Source organism: Zonotrichia albicollis, chromosome 5, assembly GCF_047830755.1.
Source record: "Zonotrichia albicollis isolate bZonAlb1 chromosome 5, bZonAlb1.hap1, whole genome shotgun sequence".
In the NCBI taxonomy this organism is placed as follows: domain Eukaryota; kingdom Metazoa; phylum Chordata; class Aves; order Passeriformes; family Passerellidae; genus Zonotrichia; species Zonotrichia albicollis.
In genome coordinates, this window is record NC_133823.1 from 7,679,342 (window position 1) to 7,695,712 (window position 16,371).

General features: G+C 48.7%; 1 protein-coding gene across 2 annotated transcripts in view; it reads right to left on the bottom strand.

Annotated features, from left to right (window-relative positions):
- The window catches only part of SFXN5 (sideroflexin 5), a 101,601-nt gene that overhangs the window by 46,489 nt on the left and 38,741 nt on the right, over positions 1-16,371 (bottom strand). For both annotated transcript variants that reach the window (XM_074540724.1, XM_074540725.1), the window contains 4 exons: positions 16,098-16,123; positions 8,978-9,031; positions 6,526-6,582; positions 4,395-4,460 (listed from right to left, as the gene is read on the bottom strand). In XM_074540724.1, coding sequence (XP_074396825.1) covers positions 4,395-4,460; positions 6,526-6,582; positions 8,978-9,031; positions 16,098-16,123 — 203 coding nt within the window. The remainder of the gene's footprint in view (positions 1-4,394; positions 4,461-6,525; positions 6,583-8,977; positions 9,032-16,097; positions 16,124-16,371) is intronic.

The window sequence follows — 16,371 nt, forward strand, 5'->3', positions numbered from 1 at the left end:
TATCCAAAAAGCAGTTGTTGCCAATAAAATCGGCTTCATGCAGCTTTTTTAATCTCCTAAAAGCGTGAAAAATAGCAGAGTAAGAGTGTGTGTGTCAGCTGGAAAGAGTTTCTGTCTCATCACAGCCCCCCTGATCTGTGCAGCTTTTGGCACTGGAATACTGGGGGAATAAAAAATTCCAAACATTTCAAATACATTTGGTCTCTCTCAAGTCTTTTTACTTCTCCCTGCCTTTGTTTGCCTTGTTTAGGAAAACCAGCTGGTGTTAATTGCACTTCATGCACCACCAGCATGAACAGCAGCCAGATATCAGGAATTGGAGCCTGATCCCAGGAATCCACTCAATTGTTTGGGGACAAAATTACATTATCACTCTTCAGAACAGAATAAAATGAGGGAGCAAAAGAAAAGGCAGGAAAGAGGCTGGTGGGGGGAAAGTGGGATAAAAATAAATTACAATCATAGAAAGAGAAACGGAGATATTAGAGGATGGAATTCCCAGAGCAGCTGTGGCTGCCCCTGGATGCCTGGAATGTCCAAGGCCAGGTTGGATATTGAGGCTGGGAGCACCTGGGACAGTGGGAGGTGTCCCTGCCATGGATGGGGTGGGATGGGATTTGGGATTTGGGATCTGTTCCAACCCAAACACCTCTCCCAGCCTTATTTCAAGTGGTTCCTTCACCTCAGTCATGCACAGGAGAAGGGATGAAATCCTGGACCTGGCACGGCTCTGTGCTCTGACTTGGGTTGGGATGGGAGTAGTTGGAGAGAAAAGGAAATATGGGGACAAAAACGTGAAATAAAATAATATTGATTCCTCCCCAAATTCACCCTGTAGAGCTGGAAATCAGGAGCTGTGGTTGTAGCAATTCCTCTCTCTCTAGAAAGGGAAGAAAATCAGGATATTTGCAAAGGTTTCCCATTTAACTGCAGGACAATGAGGACAAACCCAGCCCTGATGGAGCAGTGTGCCTGTCCCTGCTGTGAGGACACAGAGGGTGAGGCACAGCACAAATTCACTGCTCTGTCCTCTCTGGGCTTCTCCAGGCCCTTTTCCACCTGCACACAGGGAAGGGTCTCCCCTAATGACTGAGCCCACATCCCAAAGCCTCCCTGCGGGGCAGGGCTTTCTCCAGGCTGCTGCGAGCTGTGAGGGCTTTCAGCATTCCACAACTGCAGGAGTGTTCCCACTGGGATGTTTGTGGGGACACAGAAACCTCACTGCACACCCCTTGTGCCATCCCTGCTCTGCTGGGAAGGTTTTCTTCCAGCATCACGGAGGAGAAGAACCTTTAAAATCTGCTACCCTTCATGTTTCACATGGAGAAAACCTCCTCCCAACATCAGGAAAAAACACCTATGAAGGCTGCTGCTCTTCATGCCCAGTGTGGAGGGAAACCTGCCAATATCCAGGAGAAGAACCTCTAAAGGATGCTGCCCTTCGTAATTCATGTGGAGGAAAACCTCCTTCCAACATCAGGATAGAAGAACCCCTGAAGGTTTTTGCCCTTCATGTTTCCCATGGAGGAAAAGCTTCCAACATACAGAAGGAGAAGAACCACTAAAGGCTGCTGCCCTTCATGGTTCATGTGAGGGAAAACCTCTCTCCAACATCATGATAGAAGAACCCCTGAAGGTTTTTTTACCCTTCCTGCTCCACATAGAAGAAAACATCCCAACATCAGGAAGAAGAACCCCTGAAGGGTTTTGCCCTTCACGCTCCACGTGGAAGAAAACATCCTTCCAACATCAGGAAGGAGAACAACCCCTGAAAGGTTTTGGCCTTTGTGCTCCATGTGGGGGAAAATACCCCAGCATTCAGAAGAAGAACCTCTAAAGGCTGCTGCCCTTCATATTTCACATGGAGGAAAATCTCCTTCCAACATCAGGATAGAAGAACCCCTGAAGGTTTTTGCCCTTCAGCTCCACATGGAAGAAACCCTCCTGAACATGAGGAAGGAGAAGAACCCTTGAAGGGTTTTGGCCTTCATGCTCCACATGGAGAAAAACATCCCAACATCGAAAAGGAGAACCTCTAAAGGCTGCTGCCCTTCATGCTCCATGTGGAGGAAAAGCTCCTTCCAACATCAGGACAGAAGAAGAACCCCAGAAGGTTTTTGCCCTTCATGCTCCACATGAAAGAAAATATCCCAACATCAGGATAGAAGAACCCTGAAGGTTTTTGCCCTTCAAGCTCCATGTGGAGGAAAACATCCCAACATGAGGGAGAACCCCAGAAGGTTTTTGCCCTTCTCCACCCTGGACCATCCACAGCCCCATGGAGAGCTCCTGTCCCTGGGACACTGTGCTGACACCCTGAGCACCCCAGCTCGGAGCCAGCACTGTTCCACACACCCAGGGCATCCTGGTGGGATGCCAGCCTCGGGGACAGGGTGGCACTGGCAGGAGGCAGCAGCTCCCCCCTGCAGGGAGATCTCGGCTTGCACCAGGCAAGCCAATTTTATTCCCTGCACATCTCACAGAGCTTCTCACACCTCTTTGCACAGGGGTGTTTCCCACAGCACCCCAAGGTCCCTTCTGCCTTCTGGAGCTGTCCTGCAGGCTCTGAGCAGCCCAAGGGATTCCAGCTCCCCAAGCCCTGCACAGCCCAGCAGCACGGACACCTCCACACCCACGGGGTCCTTACCAAAGCCTCCCAGCTGCTTGGGGGACAAAGCTCTGCCAAGATCCTTGTCCGTGTGTCCTGCCCCTCTAATCTGCCCCTGTTCCAAGAGGGAGAGGAGTATTAATGCCAAAAACACGGGATCAGCAGCACCACAGCGTGGTCCAGCTGGGGACTGTCACCTCACGGACACACAAGGTGACAAAAATGCTGGCCTAAGCACTGAGGAGCTCAGGAAAACCATCCCATGCTTCCCCTGGAAGCTGTGGATGGAAAACCAAAGCATTGAGGTTGTTAGGATGGGGATTAGGGTTAAAGTTGAGCTGGAAAAGTGAGCACAGCTCCTGAGCGAGAAGGTGGGAACTCAGGTGAGCCAGGGTGTGAGCTCAGGTGAGCCAGGCTGGGTTTTGAGCTCAGGTGAGCCAGGGTGTGAGCCCAGGTGAGCCAGGCTGGGTTTTGAGCTCAGGTGAGCCAGGCTGGGTTGTGAGCAGGAAGGGACAGCAGAGGGGACAGGAGCAGCAGTGCCCAGCACACAGAATGAGACATGGCAAACCATCCTGCACAAGGGTACCCAATAAAATGGAGTTTTCCCTCAAAACCTCGAGGCACTTCAACAACTCCACACCCTTTGGAAAACGGTCGGGCAGCTGCACAAAGAGCAAATTCTCTGTGACCTGAAAAAATGGGGAAATTTCTTGGCCAGAGGGGAAAATACCAACTGCTGTGGGATCTTTAATGCTCCAAAGGAAAAGGTACAACCATCCAGTTTTGGGCATATTTGAAACCCCAGTGTAAGGAATAACTTTCCCAAGTTGCTCCTCAAAACTGTTCCTGCCCTTTTGGGAAGAGCTGATCCTGCTCCTGATGTCAACCTGTGCTCCTGGGAATGTATTAAAAGCCACAAGAGCTTGATTTTAAGAATGTTAAAAGCTTCTCTCACAGGAGCTTTATAATCTGTGTGATTATTTCATACAGAGCTGCAGAGGAGGCCCCAGAGCTGCTCCAGGGCTGGAGCCAGGCTGGGAGAGCTGGGAATGTTCACCCAGAGAAGGGAAAATTCCAGGAAATCCTAAATGTCCCTAAAGAGGCTCCAGGAGAGCTGCAGAGGGACTGGGAACAAGGCCTGCAAGGACAGGAGCCAGGGAATGGCTCCCACTGGGAAAGGGGAGATTGGGCTGGGATCTTGGCAAGGAATTCCTGGCTGGGCTGGAATTCTCAGATTTGCTGTGGCTGCCCCTGGATCCCTGGCAGTGCCCAAGGCCAGGTTGGATCCACCTGGGACAGTGGGAGGTGTCCCTGCCATGGCAGGGGTGGCACTGGGTGGGATTTGAGGTCCCTTCCCACCCAAACCATTCCAGGGTTCCACACCATGACCTGAACTCCAGCTCCAGCTTGGAACACATCTGCAGGGGAAGATGTAATTCCATCCCCAGTGGAACATTCCAGAACTCTGCCTCTCCTCTCCTGCCACCCAGGGCCCTGCAGCCTCGAGGTCTCTAAATTAGCCTGGTTAATGAATTCCCCACCAATTAACGCACGAGGGAGAGTGGGAGTTCACAGAGCAGCCAAGGCACAGCACAGGAGGGGCTGGGTTCTGGTTCTGCTGCAAAGCTCGGGCATGCAGGGCCAGCCACACCCCAGGTGACAGCATTTGCTAGTTATCAGAACAGAGTTAAGTCAATTAAAAGGCATCAACATGCTCAACAATCCAAAAAACATCTCCCAAGCAGCTCCTTAGTCATGAAATCCAGAGATATAAAGAGTTACCCACTGCTATTGAGACAGCACTTATGACAGCTCCCAAGTAGCCCTGGATGAACTTGGATGTCGGAGAAGGCTTTGGAAAGAAAAACAAAACATATTTTCAATAAACAAACTTCTGGTTATTAATATTCAACCCTTTTTTTCCCCTTTTTTTTTGTTTGTTTGTTTTGGTTTTGGTGTATTTGTTTCAGAGCAGAGACAGGTTTAATTTTGTCATATTGTTCTGTGACACATGGGCTGTCATCCCAAGAGGCAAAAGCGAGGAAATCGTGGCCTCCTGAGCAAGGTCACAGGGAATGGAAAATTAATTGGCATCAGAAAATTATAATAATAGCAGCTCAAAGGAAGGATGTGAGTGAAATTCAGCAAATGGTACCAAATTAGCATTTCTACCCTGGAGTGCTGAACCCCAAACTCGCCACAGTCAATATTTCATCTGTGAAATGTTCTCTCAGTGAGCTGGATGGGTTCCAGCTCAGCTTCCCACATCCCAACACAGGATGAATGGAGGCTGAGGAGAAGGAAAGGAGCAGGGACAGCCCCAGCACTTTCCAGGGAGAGCCCCACCAAGGATGGAGCAGGGACAGCCCCACCAAGGATGGAGCAGGGACAGCTCCACCAAGGATGGAGCAGGGACAGCCCCATCATTTCCCAGGGAAAGCCCCAGCACTTCCCACTGCCACCATCATGAAGAAAACCCCTGGGAGATGGGATCATGGAACTTCCTTGTGCTCCCCCAGCCCAGGCACCATTCTGCCCTGTTCTCTTTCAGATCCCAGCTAAACCATTCCAGACCAGTTGGGACCATGGACTGGTTCAGCTCCGAAGCCCTGAGCCTCATTTCTGTGCCTGCAGTGATTCCCAGGTCCTTGTGCTGGTTACACTGAGTTTAAACATGGGACAATGGCCAGTCTAGAAATCCCCCTGTGGGCACCCCAGAGGTTTCATGGCCAGGGAAAAGGCAGGATTGGTGTTTCCACGTGGGAATGCCCCAGGCCAGGCCCACAGCTGCCTCATGGCTGTGTGTAGGAATTGGCACAGCTGTGACTCAAAGTCAGCCAGATTTTACCCCAAAAGAACCAGGCATGAATTTTGAGCCCTGGGAATCACTTGTTTAACTTAGGGTGAGCTTGTGAGTTCCCCCCCAAGCCTTTGGTGTTGTTAAGCTAAGCTGTGCAAGTCCTGCTCCCCTATTGGCTATGCCCTGTTATGTATCCCCTATATGTTACACTAAGTTCTGCTCCCCTATTGGTTACTTGTTTCCCCTATATGGTTATAGTTCCAGAATGTTCCACCCCCAAGTATATATATTGTTGCTTCCCCTTTGTCTTAGGTCTTTGGATCCTGCCCCTCCTGCTGTGCTCGACTTCTCCACGTTTGTTGTTTTTCACTCCATTATTAAAGTTCTTTTTGAGCAACTTCATTCAACCTGCTCCTTTTCATTTTCACCACCCTCAGTCCCTGGAGTCAGGAACCAGAGAGGTTTGTCAGCCACCTTCACCATGAAATCAGGAACCAGAGAGGTTTGTCATGGCCACCTTCAGTCCCTGAAGTCAAAGACCAGGGAGGTTTGTCACGGTCACCCTCAGTCCCTGGAATCAGGCCCCAGAGAGGCTTGTTATGGCCACCGTCACCATGAAATCAGAACCCAGGGAGTTCTGTCATGGCCACCCTCGCTGCCCTGGAGTCAGAAACTAGGGAGGTTTGTCAGCCACCCTCACCCCAAAGTCAGAGCCCAGAGAGGTTTGTCATGATCATCCTCACTGCTCTGGAGTCAGGAACCAGAGAGGTTTGTCATGGTCACCCTCATTGCCCTGAAATCAGGGCCCAGAGAGGTTTGTCATGGCCACCCTCACCCTGAAATCAAGAACCAGAGAGTTTGTCATGGTCACCCTCATTGCCCTGAAATCAGGAACCAGAGAGGTTTGTCAGCCACCCTTACTATCTGGAGTCAGGGCCCAGGGAGGTTTGTCACAGCCACTCTGACTGCCCTGGAGTCAGGGCCCAGGGAGGTTTGTCATGGCCACCCACACTGTCTGAAGTCAGGAATCAGAGAGGTTTATCACTGTCACCCTCACCCTGGAATCAGGATCCAGGGGTGTTTGTCACCCCCACCCTGGCAGTGAAAGCTGGCTCACCTTGCTCGCGTTGCGGTTTGCATAGTTCACACACGCGTTGTGGCTCTGGTTCAACCACTGCGGGACACAGAGATAAAATCAGCACAAACCAAACAGAATCTCACCTTCTGGGAGTTCTGAGGGAAATCTCATCTGCCCTTGGCCTGCTGCCAGCTCAGTACCTCACTGGTGCAGGGTCTAGGTGTGATTTTATGCCCTTTAAATGGAGGGATGGGAATTCCAAGGTATCCAGTGTCCCGAGGGCAGCTCTGCTTCCTTGGATGGGCAACTCGTCTCCTGGCCCCATCTTCCCCACTGCTGCTGGGTTTTAATCCCCACAGAATCCCAGGTTCATTGAGGCTGGAAAATCCCTCCAAGGTCACCAAGCCCAGGCTATGCCCGTTTCCCTCTTGTCTGCAGCCCAGAGCACTGAGTGCCATGTCCAGGCCTTCCTTGGACATCTCCAAGGATGGGGACTGCAAACCTCCCTGGGCAGCCCCTTCCAATATCCAGTCTCCCTTAATGTGAAGAAATTCCTCCTGGTGTCCTGGCCAAACCCATGTGCAGTCAGGACACATCAGTGCCATTCCAGCAGGCCCTTCCTGAGCTCCATAGGCTCCCAGAGGGTCACAGGAGGCTTCTGAGGAGTAGGAGATGAGCAGATGGCCCAGCTTATGGACACACATGGCATTAAACCGGCAGGAACAGAGCACTTGGGGCTGCCCCTGAATCCCTGGAAGTGTCCAAGGCCAGGCTGGACAGGGCTTGGAGCACCCTGGGATGGTGGGAGGTGTCCCTGCCCACCTGGGGTGGAATGGGATGGGATTTACTGTCCCTTCCCACCCAAACCAGCCTGGGATTCCATCCCAGACGTCCTTAAACAGGGCAGGTGAGTGGCCTTCAAAGCCCTGAGTGGCTCAGGATGTCCCCAGCCACTCCTCCTGTGGGACAGCTCCCAGCCAAATGCACCAGACCCCAAACTCCTGGCAGGGCTGTCCCGCTGTGCTCCAGGCAGAGCTCCCACTCTGCTCTGAGCCTTCCTCACTGCACAGCTCCATCCCCACTCTCAGTGCAGACAATAAAAAGACATTTGCCACAGAAAGGAGGCTGAAAATAACTCGTTCCTTGGTTTCAGCTGGCGACGGAATCACACTCGTGGTGTGTTTACTATGGAGCTCTCCTTCCCGTGCCTGCTTCCTCCCCTTACTCTCAATTCCCAGAATGTGAACGGGAAATCACACCAGCACCTCCCTACACACAGATTGTTTTCCCCCAGAGTTCCTGTAGCAGACTCAGTGCAGGAGTCCTGGGCTTTGCCGTGCACACCTATTCACAAAATCCCCGGCAACAGGGCCTCCCATTATCCCCAGCCCTTCCAACATCCTTCCCCAAGGAAAATCCCAGCTCCTCATCCTCCCAAAGGCAGATGGGTAAGTTTAGGGCCAACCCCTCCATGGATGTGCCATTTACACCCAGACAAAATGGCTCCAAAATCTGATTTTTGCTTCTGGCCTGCTCTGCCTCTTCCTTGCCTTGGCACAGGAAGGTGTGAGATGAAAAGGGGAGCCCAGGTTTGTTTCCAGCCCCTTGCAGGCCTTTCCCTGAATGGATGCAGGCACATCCTGTCCCTACAGCATGGCCAGGAGGGACAGCCACAGCAGCAGGCTGTCCTCTGGGCGGAACCCAGCTCTTCCCTCCTCTCCTGGGATGTAAGATAAGTGTGTATTCTATTGCCACCTGTCAGAGCTGGGGCAGGTATCTGCTGCTCATGGGGCAGTTTTCTTCATCTCTTCCACAGCCAATCCTCCCTCCAGGAGGTCTCTTCAGTTAAGGGGCCATTAATTATTAATTATCTGCTATTAATGGGCCACTAATTATTAATTACCTGCTGTCCATGGCCAGTGAGTGTCCCTGCAGGGCTGATCAAATTCCAATATCCCATGGGGAGATGCTCCGCCCAGGGGAGGAGCCAAGCATTCCTGCCTGGATACAATCTGAGGTTTGGGACACCCCAGCAGCCTTTGCACCCTGCATTCCCAGAGGAGCAGCTTTCTGCTGCCCTGCATTCCCAGAGGGAGCCCAGGCCCATCTGCAGCAGCCCTGGAGCTGCAGAGGAAAACTCCCCCCTTGTGCAGGATCCCTGCTGCAGCAGAGCCACAGCTGGCACTGCAGGAGGGCTGAGCCCCCATGGGATGGGGCTGGGGCACCACCCTGACACACAGGGGGGCAGGGCATGGTCTCACTCTGGCAGGGTTGTTTTGTACTATTGCATTTGTATTTTTTATTTTTTCCTAATAAAGAATTCCAATTCCTATTCCCATACCTTTCCCTGAGAGCCCTTTAATTTCAAAACTATAATAATTTGTAGGGAGGGGATTTACATTTCAAGGGAGGTTCCTGCCTTCCTCAGCAGCCACCTGGCTTTTCAAACAGAGACATCTCCCCACATTCCCACCCTTCCCAAGGATCTCACCTGCCAAAACACAGTGGAGGCCAGGGTCTGGTTGGGCAGGAGGAGACCGACAACCTGCAAGAGGAGAGATTCTCTCATTATTAAAGCATCCCTGCTTTGCTGTCTGTGCTTCTCCAGGCATGCAAACAGCCAAGCTGATTTCCAGGGACTTGAATAAATTATCCTGATTTCTGGCTCTATTTCATTCCTGTTATTTTTGTCATCCCAGTCATTATCAGCCTCCTGTCTCTCTGTTTTCCAGGGGTGGAACTGGCTGATGTCACTGAGCCCCTGAGAGCTCTGCACCTTTAATTACCATAATTAATAATCACTTGCTCGTGATACACCCTGAAAATTCCCTGGCAGCTGGCACTGCCCAAAGACCCCATGAAAACGCAAAGAATTCCCTAATCCAGGTGTTTCTGGAGGGAAACACAAACCCTGTATGGAGGCAAGAGTTCAAAGCTGTCACTACTGGTAGTGAACAGGGGATTCTCATTTTTCTTTGGCACATTCCCTCTTTGGGGCGCCAGGAAAAAATTCCACTGGAATCTGAGGGCAGCAGAACCACCTGGGAGCACTTTGCTCCTTTTTGGGAGCCTGGGGTTTATTTAAATCAGATTTATTTTAATTAATTCATCCTTTTTGGTGTTTCACTGTCCCCCCAAGGCTTGGGGCAGCCCAGCCCAGCACATCTGGCCAGATGTTCCCTGCTGGGGCCTGCACTGGGACACCAGAGGCTCTGCAAGGTCACTCCTGGCAGCACCTGAGGCCACACAGGTGTGTCCTGGGCCTGGGGTGGCCTTGGGCTGTGTCTGACAGCACCACAGGGACACAGCTCTGCAAATCCCATCCCTGACACACCAAATACCTGCCTTAGGGCCAGCCTTCCTGGTTAAAAGCAGTTTTTTTCTTGTTTTAGGGCCATTTTTCCTGCTTTCAGTCCTTGTTTTACGGCCTTTTTTCCTGCTTTAAGGCACTTTTCCTGCTTTAGGGACATCTTTCCTGCTATAGAGCCATTTTTCTTGGTTTAGGAACATTTTTTAGTGGTTCAGGGCAGGTTTTTCCTGCTTTAGGGTCATTTTTCCTGGTTTCAGGCAGTTTTTCTTTTCTTAGGACCATCTTTCCTGCTTTAGGGACCATTTTTCCTGCTATAGAGCCATTTTTCTTGTTTTAGGGCCATTTTTTACTGGTTTAGGTCAATTTTTGCTGCTTTAGGGCCATCTTTCCTGCTATAGAGCCATTTTACTTGTTTTGGGGCCATTTTTTCCTGTTTTAGGGCCACATTTCCTCCTTTTGGCCCATATTTCCTGCTTTAGGGCCATTTTTTCCTGTTTTAGGATCATTTTTCTGTTTTAGAGCCATGTTTCCTGGTTTAAGGCAGTTTTTCTTGTTTAAAGCAATTTTTTCCTGGTTTAGGCCACAAGAAGCTGAAGAAGAGGAAAAGGATGCAGACAAGGGGATCCCAAGGACCAGCCCCACAAACACAGCCAGGACAAAGAATTCCCAGCCAGATAAGAGAGCCCTGCCATCCCTGCCTCCCTCCCTGTGCCCTGAGCTCTCCACATTACTGGAGGTGTTTCCTGCCTGCAAAACCCCACGAAATTCAAAGGTTGAGCAACTCTTTAACTCCATCCATTCACTCCAAATGCTGGGAGCTCATCCCCACCCTCAGACCTTCCCCAGAGCCTCCTCCCAGCTCATTCCCAGGAATCTGGGAAAGGATGGAGTCCTGTCCTCGCAGCTCATTCCCAGGAATCTGGGAAGGGATGGGATGGAATTCTGCCTTCTCAGCTCATTCCCAGGAATTTGGGAAGGGATGGAGTCCTGTCCTCCCAGCTCATTCCCAGGAATCTGGGAAGGGATGGGATGGAATTCTGCCTTCTCCCAGCTCATTCCCAGGAATCTGGGAAGGGATGGAGTCCTGTCCTCCCAGCTCATTCCCAGGAATTTGGGAAGGGATGGGAGGGAGTCCTGTCCTCCCAGCTCATTCCCACGAATCTGGGAAGGGATTGGATGGAATTGTGGCCTCCCAGCTCATTCCCAGGAATCTCTGAAGGGATGGGATGGAGTCCTGTCCTCCCAGCTCATTCCCAGGAATTTGGGAAGAGATGGGATGGAGTCCTGTCCTCCCAGTTCATTCCCAGGAATCTGGGAAGGGATTGGATGGAATTCTGCCTTCTCCCAGCTCATTCCCAGGAATTTGGGAAGGGATGGGAGGGAGTCCTGTCCTCCCAGCTCATTCCCAGGAATCTGGGAAGGGATGGGATGGAATTCTGCCCTCCCAGGGGTGAGCTGGGGCCATCCCCAGGGATGGAGGGAACGTCACAAACGGCACCGAACAAAAGGGGCCGGGGCTTGGGCGGCCTCATTTCCTTCCCATCCCCTCTCCCTTCTCCTCCTCCAGCTTTTCCTCCCACTCTTGTGGAGTTGCAGGGACTTTGTTCCCTGGCCCCGAGCCAGCTCCCACTAATTTACGGCTCTGTTCCCCCCACGCGGAGCTCGGCATTAATTAACGCGGCCCCAAACGAAGCCCACCCTAACCCCAAACCCAATCCCAAGCCCCTGGTGCTCCCCAAACCAGCGGGAGGAAGAGGCTGGGGAAGGAGCAGGGCCAGGCAGAGGCTGGGGCTGAGCGCCGGGGGAAAATTCCGGCGGGGAAAAATAAATAAATAAAGAAAAAAAAGAGCACCCAAAATCTGTATGACTGAAAGAGGCACGTTTAAATGCAAACTCTCCATATGTGCAAGAGTCTGTCAAGAAATGTACAATTTCACTTTTAATTACTGTCAGGGGAAAAAATAACTAAGAAGGAAAACAAAATATATAAAAAAAAAAGAGCTCCTAAACACTGGCGAAGTGTCAGCGACAGAATTTAATTGGTGATCAGGTGTGAAGGGCCCTTGGTGGCCCCCAAAGCCACCCCGTGGACATCAGGGAGCTCTGAGCAGCTCCAGCTCAAACCCCAAATCCTGCCTAAGGTGGGACAGCCACCTGCAGCCCCAAATTCCCACCTGGGTCCTCAGGGATTCCCTAAAACCTCACCCAGACCCCGATTTTGCATGGCTGGGGGAAATCAGGGGCTGAGAGTTGTGGTGACAGCAGGACTCTGCCCTGAAAGCCAAGTTTGAGCTGAATTTCCTAAGGGTGGATAAATCTTACTCCCAAAGAGGAAACAGCAGCCTGGGGATGAGGCTCCAGCCCAGCAGCTGCTTTGCAGGGAAAGAATTCCAGGGACTGGGTCCTCTCCCTCCTGGGCTGGGAATGGGGAAAAAGGGCAAAGCCAAACCCTGCACACTCACACAGACCCTTCTGCTGTGGGACCAGCCCCAAATCTGGGCTGGAAATGGGGAAAAGTGCAAATCCAAAGCTGCGTAGTCACACAGACCCCTCTGCTGTGGGGTCAGCCCCAAAGCTGGGCTGGAAATGGGAAAAAAGGCAAAGCCAAACCCTGTACAGTCACACAGAGCTCAGGCTGTTCCCTCTGCTGTGGGGTCAGCCCCAAATCTGGGCTGGAAATGGGGGGAAAAGGGCAAAACCAAAGCTGCATACTCACAGACAGCCCAGGCTGTCCCCTCTCCTGTGGGGTCAGCCCCAAATCTGGGCTGGGAATGGGAAAAAGGCAAAGCCAAAGCTGCACACTCACACACAGTCCAGGCTGTGCCTCTGCTGTGGGACCAGCCCCAAATCTGGGCTGGAAATAGGGAAAAAGAGCAAAGCCAAACCCTGAACACTCACACACAGAGCCCAGGTTGTTCCCTCTGCTGTAGGGTCAGCCCCAAACCCCAAAGGATGGAGGCCAAGCCCAGGGCAGGGCCACGGGGAGAGGAAACATTGCCGGGATTTGGGATTTGGGATTTGGAGGTGTCAGGGGAGCCGCTGCCCAGATCCCATTATTCCCCCAAAGCCCTAATCCCTTTCACAATGAGCTACCCCAGAGTGGATTATTCTGCAGGGAAACACCCCGGGGAGGGGGATGGCCCTAAACTGCTCATCCCCACCCCGCTCACGGCCCGGGGCGTCGGGCTGACCCCAAATCCCACCTGGGGACAGGCACAAACCCTCCCTGGGGACAAGGACGGCCCAGCCCGAGCCTCTCTTGAGGAAATCCCATCCCCCTTTGTGGAATAGAAGACTCAAACTGTTTTTATGCTGGAGCAGGCTGCCAATTTTGTCACTAAATTTCACAGATCGATTGGCATAAATGTTACATTTTAATTTTAACATTTGAAACGTTTGGGTTTTTTTTTTTCTAAATGACAAGAGGTTCCAGTTTATCCTTTACAGCTCCTGAAATTGGGCTCATCTGACAGCTCTCGGCTCCTCTGACAGCTCTGGATTGGGGCCGATTTCATTGTCAATTTGATCGTTAACTCGTTTTTGTTTAACCTTTTCTTTTAAAATGCCCCACACAAAGTTCCCACCGAGGCTTTGCCCACCACAACAAACAGCAGCAGCCCTGCTGAGCCCCTCCTTGAGGCCTAAGCCAGGCCTAGAGCACCCCTGGGTTTAAGGAGATTTAATTTAGTCTATTTTGCTCCTTCATTTTACTGGACCAAGAAGCTGAACCAAGGAGCTGATGGCTTTGAGGATAAAATGCCTCTTGACTCCAAGTTTTTGGGGCAAAGTGTGCCTCACTTTCCCACAAAACTGGGCTAAATTAAGCATTCCTGTTTGGATGAGGTGACAATTCAGCAGGAGAACAGGCAGGATTCTCTCCCTTCTGCCTTTGGCCATGGAGAGCACCCAAACACTCCCAAAATTCCCCAAAACAAGGAGAAATCACCCTCAGGCACAGCCTCAGGAGGTGAATTAACCCAATTTCATTCAAGGTTATTTATCTGCTTTTGAGGTTATTTATCTATCAATATATTGAGGTTATTTTGTATTAAACATCAGGTTATTGATGAATTAACCCAACCCCTATTCAAGGTTATTTATCTACTATTAAGGTTATTTTTCTATCAATATATTGAGGTTATTTTGTATTAAACATCAGGTTATTGATGAATTAACCCACCCCCTATTCAAGGTTATTTATCTACTATTGAGGTTATTTTTCTATCAATATACTGAGGTTCTTCTTTATTAAACATCAGGTTATTGATCAATTAACCCAACCTCTGTTTGAGGTTATTTATCTACTATCAAGGTTATTTATTTATTCATATGGAGAGGTTATTTTTTATTATCTATCAGGTTATTATGAATTAACCCAGCCTCTGTTTAATCATCTACTATTGAGGTTATTTATTTATTCATAAGGAGAGGTTATTTTGTATTAAATATCAGGTTATTGATGAATTAACCCAGCCTCTGTTTGAGGTGATTTATCCATTTAAAATCATTCCCACAATCTCCTTCAGCACCTTCATCTTTTCCCCTTCCTCTTCATCTTTGGGTTAATTAACCCAAACGAGAGCACAGCACTGCCTGGCCAAGATGGAGCTCCTCACATTGGGAAGAGACCCTTAAACCACAGAAATGCAAAATAAAAGTGTCCAAAAATGGGATTTTGATAGTTGCAGGAGTTTCACTTTGCCAGCAACGAGGTCAGCTTTGCAGAAGGAAAGATGAAGGTACTGAAGGAGGTTGTGGGAATGATTTTAAGTGGATAAATAGCCTCAAACAGAGGTTGGATTAATCCATCAGTAACCTGATATATTTTAATACAAAATAACCTCTCCATATGAATAAATAAATAACCTCAATAGCAGCTAAATAAGCTCAAACAGAGGTTGGGTTAATTCATCAATAACCTGATAGATAACAGATAAATAACCTCAATATGTTTAAAAATAAATTACCTCAATAGTAGATAATTAACCTCAAACAGAGGCTGGGAAAATTCATCAATAACCTGATATTTAGTAAAAAATAACCTCAATATAGTGATAAAAAAATAACTTCAGTAATAAATAACCTCAAATTGGAGGGTTGTATTGATTCATCAGTAACCTGACAGAAATTAGATAAATAACCTCAATATATTGTTAGAGAATTAACCTTGATAATAGATAATTAACCTCAAACAGAGGCTGGATTAATTCATCAATAATCTGATATTTAATTAAAAAATAACCTCTGTATATTGATAGAAAAATAATGTCAGTAATAGATAAATAACTTCAAATAGGGGTTGGATTGATTCATCAATAACCTAATTGATAACAGATAAATAACCTCGATATATTGATAGAAAAATAACCTCAATAATAGATAGATAAATAAATAACCTCAGAGGTTGTGTTAATTCCTAAATAATCTCATAAAATGTAGGTAAATAACCTCAATATATTAATGGATAACCCCCCTTAATAATAGATAAATACCCTCAACCAGAGCCTGGGTTAATTCATCAGTATTCTCATATAGAATAGATAAATAACCTCAATATATGAACAGATAAAGAACCTCAATAGTAGATAAATACCCTCAAATAGAGGTTGGGCTAATTCATCAATAGCCTGATAGAAAATAGATAACTATTTAGATAGATAGATAGATATAGATATACACTAATATAATAGATATACACTAATAGATAAAACCCTTTAAACAGAGGTTGGGTTAATTCATACATAACCTGATATTTAATAGATAAATACCCTCAATACATTAATAGATAAAATCCCTCAAGCAGAGGTTGGGTTAATTCATCAATAACCTGATAGATAATAGATAAATACCCTCAATGCATTAATAGATAAATGCCCTCAATACATTAATAGATAAAATCCCTCAAGCAGAGGTTGGGTTAATTCATCAATAACCTGATAGATAATAGATAAATACAATTATTTCTCAATACATTAATAGATAAAACCCTCCAATAACAGATTAAACACCCTCAAACAGAGGTTGGGTTAATTCATCAATAACCCAATAGATAATAGATAAATACCCTCAATGCATTAATAGATAAAACCCCTCAATAACAAGAAATGGGGAAGGTGGGGATGCTGTGGGAATGGCATGAGGTGCTGAGCTGGAGTGTGCAGAGCTGTGCTCAGGAATAATTTCCTGGTGCAGAATTGTGCTCAGGAATCATTTCCTGATGCAGAATCGTGCTCAGGAATAATTTCCTGGTGCAGAATTGTGCTCAGGAATCATTTCCTGGTGCCCACAACCAAATACTTACGATGGGGGTTCCAAAGGGGATGTAACCTGTGGGGGGGAAAAGAAAAATAAATGAATTAATTAGAATGAATGTCCCAGTTTAGGGACTCCTGGCACAACCAGGGACTCACTGCCACCACCCTGGGACATCCTGGAGCTCCACCTGATGCTCCAACCCACAACTGCAGGACCCTCCTGGTTTTCCCATCCTTTATTTTTGCTTTTCCAGCTCTCCCAAGTCTTTTCCTCAAGTTTTATTGAGCACCACAGAAATCAAACGTTTCACATTTCCCCTG